At 39.5% G+C, this 15,878-nt stretch overlaps 1 protein-coding gene across 2 annotated transcripts in view; it reads left to right on the plus strand.

The window, feature by feature from the left end:
• RET (ret proto-oncogene) overlaps positions 1–15,878 on the plus strand; it is a 130,372-nt gene that overhangs the window by 99,185 nt on the left and 15,309 nt on the right. For both annotated transcript variants that reach the window (XM_048311757.1, XM_048311759.1), the window contains 8 exons: positions 272–473; positions 924–1,123; positions 5,372–5,630; positions 6,748–6,873; positions 7,670–7,780; positions 10,342–10,461; positions 11,673–11,929; positions 13,069–13,216. In XM_048311757.1, the coding sequence (XP_048167714.1) occupies positions 272–473; positions 924–1,123; positions 5,372–5,630; positions 6,748–6,873; positions 7,670–7,780; positions 10,342–10,461; positions 11,673–11,929; positions 13,069–13,216 (1,423 nt within the window). The remainder of the gene's footprint in view (positions 1–271; positions 474–923; positions 1,124–5,371; positions 5,631–6,747; positions 6,874–7,669; positions 7,781–10,341; positions 10,462–11,672; positions 11,930–13,068; positions 13,217–15,878) is intronic.

The following is a 15,878-nucleotide window of genomic DNA, read 5'->3' on the forward strand; positions in this document are numbered from 1 at the left end:
TTCTGTTTCCTAACGACAAGATGTCTTGTTAGTCATTTTCCCTTCAAAGTACATTTTGATCATTTTTGTGTCTGGAAGGGAGAAGGCTGATTTTGGGAGTTTGCTGCCATCTCCTGACTAGAGCTAGTCTTGACAAGACACCTATGAATACATTTTCTTGGGTTTCAGTGGAAGTTGTAAGGTCTTGTTTGACCAATATTTTAATCTCCAAAACAGTTATCAGAAGAAAGCTTCAGGTCCTTCAGCAGTGCCATTTATTGTTTCCTTCCAGGGCACTGTTCTTTCCATGCTGACTGTGTACGATGCAGACACCACACCTATTTATCCCCTTGAAAGCAGCAGAAAGAAATACACAGGAACCATCATTACTGATGATCCCTGGATCAGTGAAACATTTCGTGTAGAGCACATCTTTGATGAAATCCACTTCAGCCCAAATGGCAGCCAAGTGAGGGGAACTCGGCACGAGTACAGTAAGGACCCTTTCTTCAAATAAAGAAGTTGCTTGTTAGTAACTGACCAATAAGCTCTTTAACTTTTCCAAGCATTTTGTAAACATTGAGCCAAAGAAAGCTGAGAAATTTCAAGTAAAGTTTTAAATATGTACTGAAAAATGGAGCTTAAACTCTCTGGAACAGGGAGTGTATGGTATGATGAGGTATAAAATGATAAGCAAGAGCTTTTGATTATAGGATTCTCAGCTTGGTAGGTGGAAGGGAATAAGGCCTCCCAAACATCTTGAGTGACAGAGAGAGTAACTGCATAAGAACATATTTCATATTTAACTCACCTTCTATTTCCCGTTAGGAAACTTGGATATGTATAATTAAATTTGCTACATCTATTTTTATTGGGCTTGCAGTATTAAAATATACATTTGCAGATAATGTGGTTTGCTAATAGACTAATCTTCTGCTTCACAGAACTGGTACTGAATAAAAGCATTTCAGTCACAGAGCATCGTTCCTTCCAGCTGGATGTTTTGGTGAATGACACAGAATTTCATGGCCCAGAAAGATCAGTGATGCTTCATTTCAATGTCTCCATCCTCCCTGTCAGCATTCAGTTTTCAAACATAACTTACCAGTTCACCGTGAACAGAAATGCTGAGCGCTTTGCACAAGTAAGAACCATGTTAATTATACATCCACTTTCTGATGGAGCTTAATAGCTGGATCACTGGGGCAAGATGCATTAAAGTGCTCATTGGTTTTAACTGTTTTAAGCAGAATCAATGAAAAATGTGGTATCAGTGTGATTGGTGCTGGATGTAGTAGGTAGCAGGTCGGCTGGGCACTACCTCTCCCACCATGTAATAACAGGAGCGGCCACACATGGAAGTACTAATGGAGAGAAATAATGTGTTGTGGACAGGAGGAGTTGCAACCATGTGTGGCTTAGGCATGAATAACAGGAACAATGTCAAGGGCAAAAAAAAGAAATTTGTCCAGCTATTGGAGTCTCAGTATATTAATGGCTTTTCTTTAGGTAATGGCTAGTTAGTAATTAATGTGTTTCCTAATTCAATTCTTGTTTTAGCTTAATCACCACCATTGCCATTAATAACGCTTTCCAGAGACACTTTCTAACAGGTTGACGTTAATCAGGTGAAAATTACATTGTAATTCCTATGGAACATGTACATTAATAAGGAACTAGTTCAGTATAATTAATATTATGAAAGTGAATGTTAAGAACATCAGTGATGAACCCTTTTGGGAGAGCTGCTGGAAAGTGTGCCTTGCAACTATTGTAGCAGAGAGGAGGACTGAGATTAAAATATGGTCATCCCAATGGCAGAGAAAACCAATTCGTTAGAAGACTTTTAAGAAAGAATTAAGTTTTATTAATCTTTAAGCCTCTGGCTAACTGTAAAAAGAAATAAAAAGGGAAGTTAGATATACTGCACTTTCTTATATTTAATCTGATGAAATGCATTGTGGCTTGATAGCTCTTCAGAGTACAGAACTGGCTGTATGCGACCAATAAAAATTCTACTGCTCTGACAAGGGACATTTTGTCCATAGTCTGCACTGAATATCCTAAATTAGAGAAATGTACCAAGTGTGCTCACTTAGCAGCCTCACTACAGAAAGCTACTCCTTTATGACATTTCACGATGCCTTGTGGCTGCAGTTTTTCAATTTGTAGTCTGTTAGAAACTTCAGAGGATACTCTGTTCTTTTTGTGCAGATCAAATTATTTTAGATGTTAGGTTTGAGAGTTCTGTAGCACCAGCCTGTGAAAGCTTGACCCTCGCCTGTTTCCTGGGGGTAGGGTGAAACCTGGGTTTCCCACTAAAAGAAATAATCGCACCGGTATGTAAGATACTCGTAGTCTAACTCTTGCATCTAGAAATGTGACCCAGTTGTATCTGTGTCACAACATGGCTGTAACTGAAACAAGAGTGGATGCTTACCTGTTAGGTATGTATGAATTTAGATCAATGAATTGGTTGGGTGTTATTCTTTGTGCATGTTTTTATATATAGGTGTATGCATACAGTATTATCATGAATGAATAAGTTTCAGACTAAATTTGGACAGCCATGGTTATCTATGCATACCCTAGATTGCTTGAACACTTTAGTGTTAAAATCTGGGAGTATTTTTTTTAGTTTCAGAGTGCAAAACCAAAAAAAGCCCATTGACTTTTAAAGCTACTGGTTTTGAATGTTGTCATGAGAGTCAAACATCTGAAAAGGAATTTTAGGATCTTTGGAAACAGTGGCATTTCCCACCAATTGTTCAGTTTCACTGGGTGGCAGTAGTAGCAGGGAAAACTGTTCCTGGCAAGAACTCCAAGTCTCTGGGAAGAGATCTTTTCTCTTTGTGCTGCCTAAACACAAATTCACAAAGAGGTTCTGTTCTGATTCTTGAGCAGCGAAGTGCAAAACTCATCCTGGCTCTGGAGATGGTGTTTTCAGTTAGTTAAAGTGTCATCCATTTACTTCTGAAACTGGGTTTGAATTTACAGTGTGCTCAGCTTGGAGCACAAGTCAGTGTAAGCAGTTTAGTCCCCAGCACTTCACATTATTAAAGTTGGCTGCATAATTAGCCTTGATGTGCCAGAGTAGTCAGGGAAAGTACTGGGCTAAATCAATATGAAGGCTGAACTGTCTCTTGCCCTAAGGAAAACACAGGAGCGTGAAGAAATTATTAACTGCTGGGCTGATGCCATTTGTCTGTTTGAGCAGCTAAATGAATTGAATAACAGAAGCACGGCCTGATGGTGCAGGCTTGCCCAGTGGCATTTAACTTATCAAAGGACTTAAAGCTCTATTGACATTTACTGAGACAAATGATGAATAACATTGGCTGAGATTTTTAGAGAGGTTATATGTCCAAATGTCCCTGGAATTCAGTGAAGAGGAACATTATCATTATCCAGACTTTATTAAACATTGGAACTCAAAAGATGGATTTTTCTGTTCTTATTTCTTATAATGGTATTTCTGTGTTAACTATTGAGAGTCTTGCAAATTGCACCTTTGTAGGTTCCTCCCCTGTAAGCTGATGTTAAACCTGACTACCATTTACCCTGATTACTTGATTTTTCACTCTCATGAGAAAGGGGAAGTAGCTGCTTTTACCTTTTTCCGCTGGAGTTGTGCTCTGCTGCACCTGAGAGCTGAGCTGGCTCTAGAACGTGTGGAGCAGAGCAGAGTTACAAGGCTGGGCTTTCCATAGTGGAAATCTGGCAAAAAGAGAAAGTCTGTCTTTTCTGTAGAAATTTTTTGAGGGAGGCCTTTATAGCTTCTCCTCAAATTATACAGGGAAAGCAAAACTGGTCAATGTGCTATTCTAAGGATAATCAGCTCTTCAGGGACCCTGAATTTATGGGGTCTTCTCCAAGCCCATTGAAGGAAATCGCTGTGATTAAAAAGGTGCCTGGAAACAGCAGTTATGACAGAGTATGCAGAAGGGGCAGTTTAATGTGGTCTTTGTAAAGGTTAATACCATGGAACATCACTGTGTTCTCTTCCTGCCTCGAAGGAGCACCATCTGAGCAGTTGCAAAGCGCTGCCAGCTGCAGTGCAGCACCAAAGCTGCGGTGACGTGCTTCTGGAAGGGACATGTCTAGACCTTGTGTCTAGACAGAGTTTATGAACAGTGGAAATCTTTTCTTCTTCTTCTTCCTGCCAGTCCCAGCATGTTGTAGAGAGGAGACAGCCAGAAAGAAATGTCCTTGCTTCTGATGGCTTTAATAGTCTGTATTATCCTGCCACCAAAAAAACCCAACAGGAATGGTGCCAATTGACCCATCAGCGATGTGAATGGGAATAATTTAGATGAAGTGGAATTATCCTATAACAAAGTACTCTTCTAGAACTGCAAGGCTTCCTCTCTGACTTTAAATAGTCCAGGTTCATGGGAAGAAGTCTTAGTACAAAAAAATTTCGTTTTTTTTAAACATTCTTTAGTAAGAATGCTGAAACCAAGATGTACAGATACGCTTTTACCAGCAGTAGTGTTTCTTGAAAACATTTCTTAACTGCAGCATTTGAAAATAATCTATCACCAAGTTCCCTTCAATAGCACCCCACCCTTCACATTGTGGTTTTCCCTGCAAAGAAAGCCAATGCCTCTGGGCCTGATCGAAATCCCACTCTTGTAAATGGAAAAACCAAAGTGAGCTTTGGACCAGTTTCCAATAGGAGCTGGACAGGAGATGGGGCTTTACATTCCTGTGCTGCCTCTTAGATGATGTGTTTCAGACTGAGGAGTGTTCTGGCCTAGATACTCTGGCACACAGAAATATGGCATACCAACATATTTTCATTTTCAGATTAAAATGTTTTAAAATTACAAATGGGAAGCAATGAGGTTCTTGTTCCTTTTAAGGCTTTCAGAGAGCTCTGCTGGACAGAAACATTTTGACTGTAATACTATAAAAATTATGTAATAGTAATTTCTATGTTGTTTGAAAAGAGTCTCAGCTTTGTTCATGCTGAGCTCTTTGATTTCTCAAAGATGGCAAGAGTTTTTTTCTCTGGTTAGCCTGGGACAGAGCAGGGGTTGAACTCAGACTTTCCCAAATCACAGCGTCTTGTTCTCACTGAAAACTGACCATCAGCAGTAGGCACCAAATGCCACTGAGTCTCTGGGTCAAGGCTTTTTGCATTTCCACTGCTAGTCTGAAGACAGCAATAATGCTTTACCTCTCATTTTTACTGAGAATAAATCACATTTAAAGCATTTACATATTGCATTTATAGGAAAATAACAAATCTGTAAACCCCAAATAAATGCTGAATTTGGCAAGGTATAGTATGCTCCATTTTATTTCAGATATTTTTGAGAAGCACTAAACATTTTTTGTGTAGAGTTTCGTTCCTGTCTGTGATTCCCTTGCTGGTGTTTGAGCCTAGATAGGAAAGATCTGCATTGAAAACTGCATGAAATTCCGTGGTGTGAACATCACCTACAAGTTGCTGTCCCCCAATGCGAGCTGCTATCCTGTCAGCATTCTGCAAGGCCGAGAAGACAAATATGGGACCCTCTATGTCAACGATTCCTCTGTGCTGTGCAGACCTGAATGCAAGGAAATACAGTACACTGTTCAAGCTACAGACAAGCAGAGCAGGAAACACACCAAAACCCTCCTCACTGTTGTCCTGGAAGGGACGCGTAAGTACCCCAGTCAGAACTATTTATTTATTAATGACTGTTACTGGTATGAGGTGATGCATTAGCAGGGCGATCTGTAAAATGATGGCATTAGCAATGAAAATGAATCTGAGCTACAAGATACAGATCATAGACTTTGGATTTTGAGTTTTGATTCAGACCTTCCTGGAGTAGATACTTGTTTGGAGAACTAATGCACAGAAGGGTGGGATATTATATGCAATTCATAATGTTCATCATGACCTTTGATTTGGAAGAATCTTTAGTGTGTGTGTGACACCTTTATTTTGTATTTCACATATTCCTGTGGAAGAAAAAGTGTCTATAGGTGTATGTGTATATGTATATCTATCTATCTGTCTATCTCTTTGAAAAAGGAACTATCTGGCCTATGTATGTTTGTTCACTGATTTTTCTCCCCCTTCTCTCTACAATTTTTAAAAATAGTTTTCTTAAGGGCAGTGTGATGACCCACCCTTATGGGGAAGGAAGTTAGAAATATCCTGTAACAGCCACAGAGGAGGATTTCACTGGAAACATACTCATTTCTCTGCAAGCTATATTGCATTTTATGCAAAACCTTACAATTCTACCTCATAAACAGCTCTGTTACTTTTTGTCGGGTCAGAACTCCTATGCCAAGAGCAAATGGGTTGAAGAAAGAGAAAGAAAAACCTGCAGTGGACTTTTTTTTTTGTACAAGCCTCAAATTGTCTGAAAACACACATTTCTAGCTGGTGCTCTTTGGGCTACTACTGTGTTAGCCCCAGAGCTAAGTATTTTCCCTTGATTAAATGTTCTGTATGAAGCTCTAACTGTCTGTGGTCTCTGTTCTGATACCAGTGTGTTTACACATATCTATAGTGCTAGGCAATGACAGCGTGCTATCAAACAGACATAACCATGCCTTCATGATCTTGCTGTTTGTCTTTTATTTCACAGAAAAGAAACATCTGGGCTTTTCTTTAATGGTTATCTCAGTTTACTGATAATTGGGTCAGTCAGTTTTCAGTCTTTCACTGCTTTCTTCATCTTTCTTTCCTTCCTATCTATCCCTAAAAACAGGTTGACCTGCTTGACCTTGAGCTGACTTGCTTGTGTGTTCATTTCCCAACAGTTTTAAAAAAAGAAGAGGACTGCCCTGACTCTTGTGCTATGAGTAAGCACCGTGCTGAATGTGAAGAGTGTGGTGGCCTGGGAGTGCTAACAGGAAGATGCCAGTGGAGACAGGGGAGTGGAAAAGGTACATGTGTGTTGTGTGAAGTCAAACTTCTGTTCAGTTGTAATTGTGCATTTGACTTCCATAGATACAAACTGGTTTATTCTGGCTGGAAAACATGGTATGGTAAACTACACAGGAGCTGGGGCTAAAAAAAGTAGTCATAATACCCATATGAAGCAGGCACTAGGAAGGAAAATGAGATGACGTTGGAATGGTCATTCTTGATCTTGTCCCTGGTGGTGCTGAACACGATACATAAACCAGCATGTAGTGAGCTGAGCTTGCAGCAGTGTAACTGGAGCAAGTGCTGAGCAGGTGCACCTGGCAGGCAGTGAGCACAAAGCAGTGTCACTTTTCTGTGGTCTGTAGCACAGATCTGATGGGTGACAGCACTTGACTCTTCCAGAACAATGAATCTGTGTCGATGCTTGATCCCTTCAAACTGCGTGTCATATGTTCTCTACAACCTCTCTTAACCCTCATATTCAAGTGGGTGAAATTGTGTAGAGACATCCTCAGTTGTGAAAGCTGCTCTTCAGTCTCAAAGTGGTCAGTCAGCTCTTTTTCAAGCAGTATTCACTGTAACTGCAAGTGACATGACCAGAGGGCTGTCAAAAGCAGAAAAGATAGCAAAAAAAGTTTCTTCCTGTTGCTTTTATCTGTTTTCTTGTCTGTTACTTTAGCAGGTGTTTATAGTCATAGATGTTCATTGTAAAAGGCACCATAACCTGTGCTTTGGAGTGTCAGTGTGCCCTGAGAAGATGCAATGAACTTTTCATTCCTCGTGGTATTAGTGCAGCTGTTTCTCTGTTAACAGGGATCACCACAAATTATTCCACATGTACCCCGAGCATCAAGACCTGTCCGGATGGCATCTGTGATGTGGTGGAGGGCAGAGACCCGGCTGTGTGCCCCCAAGACTGCACAAGTAGGGAATGTTTTAGGATGGGCTTTTCTATGTCACCTCTGATCGCTTCCCAGATTTCACTTTCCTGAGCACAGATGCTTTTACAAGCTCAACATCTCTGCATTGTCACGCTTGCATTTGAATCATACAAGCGAGTTAAGGTTATGGGGATTAATGTTGACCTTTTTTGAGCCAGGCAGGTGACACCCATTGGCTGACTGATGGAGGGATAGGGTTTTCTCAGTAATTCCCGTTCTGCGCCTTGTTCATTCACTGGTGGTGTTTTTCAGTGGAGGTACTTGCTGAAGAGGTATAGGTTTTAGGCATGGTAATGCCCTACTTCCTGACTCAAGTACAGTATGATAGGAACCATGCCTATTTGAAGTCCTGGTTAAATAAGTAAGAAGAAACGAATTTTCATTTAAAGTAAATGGACAAAAGATCACCTGGGGAAATGTACCTGCCCTTTTTTGACAGGCGGCCATCAGAATGATCCAATGCCTTACCTAGTTGAAGATCCAGGCAAAGACTCACATGAACAGAATTTATGAAGGAAGAATTGAAATGCATTTGTGTTGGGTTTTTTTACATGAACACATTTTTCTACACTCCACTCATACACTTCTGAATACTTGCAAGTTCACAACTCACCCTGAAGATATAAAGGGTAAAAAACCCTGTAATTCTCTTGAGCAATTTCCATTTTTTGTGATGATAATTTTTAAGTGGATCTTTTTATCCAACAGTCTGATTCAGGAATAAAGACATAGATGTTTCTTGAATGCATCTTCTGGCTGTGACTTTGTATAGTACAAGTTTGGATTTTAAAATGGAGTCTTGGAGGAACTAGCATTTTCTTACAGGCTGTGACTTAATGTTCTTCTATAAAATTAATTACTAAAGAGGCTTCTTTGTATTTCTTACATTCAAGAATAGATTGTGTATGGTAAATTAGTGTTATCAGAAAGATAATTATTTCATTAGAGTGCATAAAAACAATCCCTAGAGTGGCAGAAGTGCTTGAAGCAAATGCGAGTAACTTCTCTAATAATCTGAAAAGAATTCTTTATTGGTAATAATTGCAATAATTTGTCATTTTTAAAGTGGAAATATTTGTGCCAGGGGCTGCAATTCTGAAATATGTGCAACATATGCAACATCAAATGTTCTTCTCAACGGAAGCCTGAAAGAAATATTGTCTTACTAGATAATAAGCAGGCGAGTAAGACAAGTTTTCAGGATGTTATGTGTGCCCTTTTAACGCCTGAGTTGAATAATTGTATGCATGACTTGACACAACTCAGAACCTGGGCTGGTGCCCAAAAGCAGTATACTTGCAGACAAAAAAATGAGTGTATTCTGGGAGCTCAGAGCTGCAGGAGTACCATTTTATCAGCTTTTACTGGCAGGGGACATTTCTTTGGGAATGGCAAACAATAAATAGAAATACCGAGATGTGTTAAGATCAAGGATATTCTTTAAGTACAGACAGTTGTGAAAATACTTATGTTTGTAATTCATTTCTCATTATGATGGCTATGTCCTTGAGTCCCAAAATTGCTTTCTCACAGTAACACTATGAATATTACATTCAAGGGCACTCAGCTGAAACAGCTGGTACTGAGGCTGTGCCTGTCAAACAGAGGCAACCTAACTGCATTCTGAGCAAGAGATTTTATGCAGTAAGCAACTGCTCAAGAACAGGTTAGATAGAACTGGCTCATTCCCTGCTCTTTCCTCTTCTTCCAGGTCTTCAAACATAGGCAGATATAAGTAAATACATATGATTTTCTGTGGCAAATGGAAAATTTTTATTTCATCACCTCTTCATGATGGAGGAAGTTGGCTGGGGAGAGATGGGGAGGATAATGAGTAATTTTTGGGAACACCAGTGCTTTTAAGTGTCAGCTCAGAGAGCAGTGACTCAGCGCAGTCGCTTCCAATATTAACCACCTGAGCTGTCTGTAAAATGCTGTTTGTGATTAAGGCAGTTTAGAGATTAAAAATGTCACTACTAATGGTCATTTTTGTAGCATACACAGAAAAAAATTATTTACTTGGAAATCCTGTTGTTACTATGCGTGAAGAACTCCTACTTGAAATCAAGAGTATGAGTTTCTGCACTTTTTCCCTAATATTAAATAATGCATTTTTAGATAGTGCAATTCATTTTTTTATCACTTAACCTGGCATTTGCTCTTAGTGCTTTGACTAGACTGTCCCATGGCATTTTGCAGAGGTGGTTAAGTGTCGTTATCTCCATTTGGCAGTGGAACAAATGATACCTAGAACAGTAGGCTGACTTTTCCAAGGTAAGAGGAAATTGGCATCAGAACCAGGAATGGAACTCAGTAACTGCTAATGAGGACTAATGTTTAAACAGTGCAAGGTCCCCCCAGTTCAGGATCTCAGGAATTTCAGAATTTACAGTCTTTCATCTCTCTCAGGAGTCCCTGTCATTACTCCTGCACTGTGCTCCCCGGTCAAATTTCAGATTCATACGGGGGCAAACACATGAAAAACTGAGACTTTTCTTTTTAACTACATGTAAGGATCTTAGCCTGTTGTCTGTATTTGATTAGGTGGAAACATTATTGGTGGCCATGGGAAGGGCATTGGAAATCTTGGAATTAAGTCAGGACATGGGATCTGTTACTGCTTCCCAAGACAGAACTGTTATTGTGAGAAAGATGATATCAAAGGTAAGTCTAAACATTATCTGCTGTTCTCACAGTGATATTTTTCTCTGTATATGTCATGTGTATGTATACAACAGTCTACACTTGTGGCCATGTTAATAAGCAGTATCTTTGGTCAGAGACTGCTAATACAAGACTAGTGAAGAACTGGCACCTTGACATCTGCTATGGAGCCTGAAAATTTCCAGAGTGTGTTATTTATAGCCTTGGCTAAGGATTCTTTTTTATTCATTACTACATGATAAACAAGTCGGTCATCCTTTGATTTCCAGCAGCATTTGCATTTCAGTGAGACTTACCTGATATTTGCAGAGGCAGCCAGGAGAATTAGAATAATGATTTCTATTACTTTCAACTAATTCCAGCTTCCTGATAATTTCTGAAAATTCTCAGTTTCAAAATGTCAGAGACAACCAGCTCCCATGGTGTTAGGAGAAGTGCATTCTTTTTTTCATTGACCTTTGTTTAAATAGAAAAGCTTTGTGCAGTTGTTTGAAACAAATAATGGATATTTTAAATTGTTTTTATTATGACTAATAATAAACATGGCATGAAATAGTTTGCATCTTTAAAACTGAATTGTTTAGAATATATATAGAGAGTAAATTTTTAGTAGGCATAAGAAAGAAGGGAAGCATAAAGCTTCTTTTTTCTTTTTATTTATCTTATTTTTTCTTTCTAGAAAGGTGGTGGTTTCACTTATTTCTGAAGTGCAGTGTGCAGATGTAGACAATTTATTATGTATCTGAAATCATATAATCCTGACCTTAGATACAACAGTGAAAAGGACATTATTTTGGATCTCACAATTTTTTGGGAGGTGAACCCCCTAGGGATGTTGTCTAGGGGCACACAAACTTAAAGCAACTTAGTTTCTGAAGTAAAACCTTAGGCTGGGGCCTAAACAGGAGAGTCAGAAGTAGCCAATGTCTGTAAAGATGAGGAGCATGGGCTCAAGCTCTCTGTCCTTGCCTTTACACAGGCACTTAGGCAAACAGTTACTTGCTGGTACCCAAAATAAAAAGGAGTGGTAGGTGCAGTGGACATATTTGCAACTTCTCAGATTACACTGAATAATAGCTATTAAGTTTTTCTCTAGGTTTTTTAATTACTTTGAGTTGTTTTTCTGTCACACCTGTGCAGGCTATATGCCCTGCCAAATCAGAAGTGAGAGACCATAAGGAAAGTTCTAAGGAGCTCTTCTTTGTCCACAGAGCAACTGTGTGATGCTGTGTGCAAGGCCGTGATCACAGGGGCAGTGGCACTGTGCTTCGTCATCTCTGTGCTGGTTTCTTACTATTTCATCCACCGGTACCACAAGAATTCCCCCAAGCCGCCCATTGCCTCTGCGGAGATGACGTTCCGGCGCCCGGCGCAGTCCTACCCCATCAGCTATTCTTCCAGTAATGTCCGCCGGCCTTCCCTGGATTCCATGGAGAACCAGGTGTCGGTAGACACCTTTAAGATACCAGTAAGCCTGATGTCATTTTGCTCACTCTGTTTTGATGTCAGCCTTGTTTATGCATGCAGACGATGTTACAGAAACGCAGTCCATTCATGGCATGGAAACACCCATTACCTTCAAATAACAGCATTGGAAATCACGTGCACTGAAGATACTTCATGAGTAATTGGATAAACATTTTAATTTGCTCTATAAGGCCAGTACGTTCTTCCTTTTTTGTTATGCTTTAATATATTGTAACATTTTAGATCTAATTTAAGCCCATGATTTTTACTAATATAACTATATTTGACAGTACTGTGGTTTTACTTTTAACATTGTCCAGTTAAGTACTAATGATAAGCAGGTTTGTACTCTCTATGATGGGCCAAAGTACTACAACAAGGCTAAATTTAAAACATAACAAAAACACCCCTGCTGAGATGTCTTCCTGATTTCTGATACACAGATCTCAGTTGGTGTGGGAGTTTTACCCACATTTAAGGACTTTTGCCCAGTCATGCTGTCATAACTTTACTCTGTTTTTTCCTGCTTTGAATCACACACTACCCAGGTTTCCTGCCTGATGGGGCATTTTCATGAATCAACATGGTAGAGAAACACTGCCACTTTATATGACATATAACATCAAATCTATTTGAATGTTAGATAATGAGGTCTTCACAGAGCTTGTGCTCTGTTTGCTTTAGTTTCTTGTCTGGTTTGTATATCTGTTATCATTTTGCAACCTTAAGGCTTATTAGCACAAATTTTATAAGAGGATGATTGTTGTTGCTGATGAATTCTTAAAGGAAAGCCTTTTTCTCTGAGTAAAACTGATTTACTTCTCCATGGAAATCACATATTTGTAGTTATTCTGAAAGCAAGCATTTATCCTGTATCGCTTCATTTTTCATTTGTACCCAGTTTCCCAGACCTGTATGATCCATTATCCCTACACTACATGTACAGCCTGTTTTGAAGGAGGTGTTTTCAGGTGAGGGAAAACACATTTGCAAAATACCTCAATATCCAGAAGCTTTTATAAGAACGCACTGATAGCGATAGAATGGGCAACCAAACATTGCACACTGCAGTGCACCTATATGAGGAATAGCCACTCCTTTCCTTGCTTCATCTTACAGGGTTTCTTTTCTCCCCTGCAGGAAGATCCAAAGTGGGAATTCCCTCGTAAGAACCTAGTTCTGGGCAAGACTCTCGGCGAAGGAGAATTCGGAAAGGTCGTCAAGGCAACAGCGTTCCGACTCAAGGGAAGGGCTGGCTATACCACTGTGGCAGTGAAAATGTTAAAAGGTACCTTTCCCATCTGGGCAAACTATTTGTGGTAACCTCTGAATGGATTTTAAGAGGGGCTAGTGTGAAAAAAAAAGGTCAGCTAAAAAGCCACCAGTGTCACAGCCTCTATTTCTTCCAACATTCTAATATATTCTGACAGTCACAATCTGCAGATCTGTGACTTTAGCAGCTAGCATCACATTGATCCAAGTAAGTAATTCTAAATCATGATGTGCAAGGAGTCTCTGTCTTAACACAGCAAATGTATTTAATTTTGTTTGGCATTGATGGAAATACTGCAAGGGTTTGTTAAAGCTTTCTGATTTTTTTCCTGTATCCAGTTTCCTTGGACAAAGCTTTTTAAATAAATCGTGTTATAGTCATTCAAAGAGACAGAGCAGACCTATTAAGTTACTCTTCTGATTGAGAAGTCTGTCTAGTTTTATACTTTCTGATCTGCTTTTCAATCACTAGGAGCTCCGTCAGAATGGCTTGAGTAACCCAGTGCTGTCTGCTGCTATCTTCAGTTTTCCCTAAGACTGTAAGCCTGGGGGAAGCAAAGTGTGCCTAGATAATGTTAAGATGACAGTATGAGACCTTGCACTGAACCAGTCACAGCCACTTATCGGTAAAAGCATGTCATTACAGGAAAATGTTACACTTCTTATTACCATTTCTGTTATATTCAAAGCATATCTGCTGCTCCTTGACAGGGAAGATGCTGCATATCCCACCACTTTACCTAAGAAATAAATGCATTATGCAGTGCATGCCTTCATTGCAAGAGTTTCAGTGCACAATAGGTCGTATGGAGGATGTCTAGGAACTTAGATTTTTCAGAAGTGGAGATTAATTAACGATTACTTGTAATACTCAAGTAGTGACCTGTATTGTATCGTTGTCAAGACAATAGTCACCATTTCATCTCATGGTTTTTTGTGCACTTAGTGACACTGCTTTTTCTAGCACATTTTCATCTACGTGTGACTGAGTTCAGATTCCAAGACATAGTAGTAAAAACGTTGCTTTTACTTGCAGATGGTTTGACATTCAGTTGTCCCTAGCTATTATGAAGGAAAGAATTGACAGAATTGACAATGTGAAGGAGTGAACCTTTATCTTAAGCTCCTTATTTTAATAAATTGATCTGACATTTGCAGTAATACTTCAGGCTCTAATGAATCCCTCTGTAATGTAAATTAAATTGAAGATAGTCACCTGAAATTCCATTTTCCAACTTGACTGTGGAAAACATTTGTCATTCTGCAAATATTTATGTACTATTACTGGCTTAACTTCACAGCTCACACATGACAGCTGAAGCATAAGGAGCAGTGCATTAGCTTTGAGTGGCCTTTGCAGTGCTGCCAGGAAGTACAAAGGACAGTTATTTTGGATCAGGCCAACACTACCCATTCTTTCCCTGTAACAGATGCAAAGCAGGTCATTTGTTCAAGTGTTCATGACTGTTATGCACTGACTGATCTCTAAAAGGCAGTGGTAGGTACACCAGTTAATGGGTGTTAATGGGGAAGCCTCTTCTTACATAAAAGGTATCTCCTGCCTGGGCTGGGTAGATGGGCACAATTTGGATAAGAACAGACCAGGGCAGGACTCTCCCTACTGTGACAACTTGGCATTATGTACTGGGGAGGGAACAGGGAGCAATTAGCTGAGCCAAAACAGTCTTGGAGCTATGGATGGAGGTTTAAAGGAACAGATGGACAATTTTTTTCAGGCCATTATTGCCCCTTTTCTCATATGAATTAAATTTGACCTCCTGCCTGATATGAATGCTCTCATTACAATAAAATTAAAGGGGAAAACACCAACCAATATATAAATACAAATTATTCACAATTTGTTAAAACAAGGGGCATAAAGCTTTAGAGTTAAATGTCTCAATTTAAAGTTAGTTTTTTCAGCAGACAAACAGGCATGGTATATGGGGAATTTTGTTCTGTTCTGTTTGTTCACATCATACAGCTCTAGAACTACAAAAATAGGACTTTTCTTACAGGCATTAAGTTGACATTCTTAATTTTTGTTTTACATAAATACGTGGTTTTTGTAGTCTTTATCAGTAGTGAGGGACCAACTGATACTGTGCTCCCTGGGGTAGAAGATTCTCTACTCTGAGTGGAGATTCAGAGTACAAGATAATATCAGGCAGATACAAACATACAGTAGAACAGAATAACAATTTTCTTAACCAGGGCAAACTGGTCTCACGTGAATAGGCAAATAAATCCTTTGGTGCTCACAGCCTTTATGAAAAAACCATACAGTATAGTACCAAAGAGTAGAAGGCAAACTTGTTTTTATTATCCTTAAGTCAGGATGAACACATCCTTGTCAATGCCCAGTAATTACACTGGAAGAGCTGTCCAGGCCGGTTCTGTGTCAGATTAAGGATGAGGAAGAAGAAGGGTTATCTCTGACCTGTGGTGTCTTTATGACGAGGGATCTCCTTCAAGGCCCAGTGCACTCAAAGAGGAAGCTTGTCAGTCTGAAGTATTCTGCAAAAAGACAAAACACTTGAAAGGCTAAGAAAGCCTCTAGGGGCCATATGTTGCCACATGATTCTCACTGGCATCAGTGAAGTCTGCATACATGTCCTCCAGTAAAAATCAGTCTGAACTGTACATTTAGCTTCTGAACTCTAAATATGGATGAATGC

Source organism: Corvus hawaiiensis, chromosome 8, assembly GCF_020740725.1.
Source record: "Corvus hawaiiensis isolate bCorHaw1 chromosome 8, bCorHaw1.pri.cur, whole genome shotgun sequence".
Classification (NCBI taxonomy): Eukaryota; Metazoa; Chordata; class Aves; order Passeriformes; family Corvidae; genus Corvus; species Corvus hawaiiensis.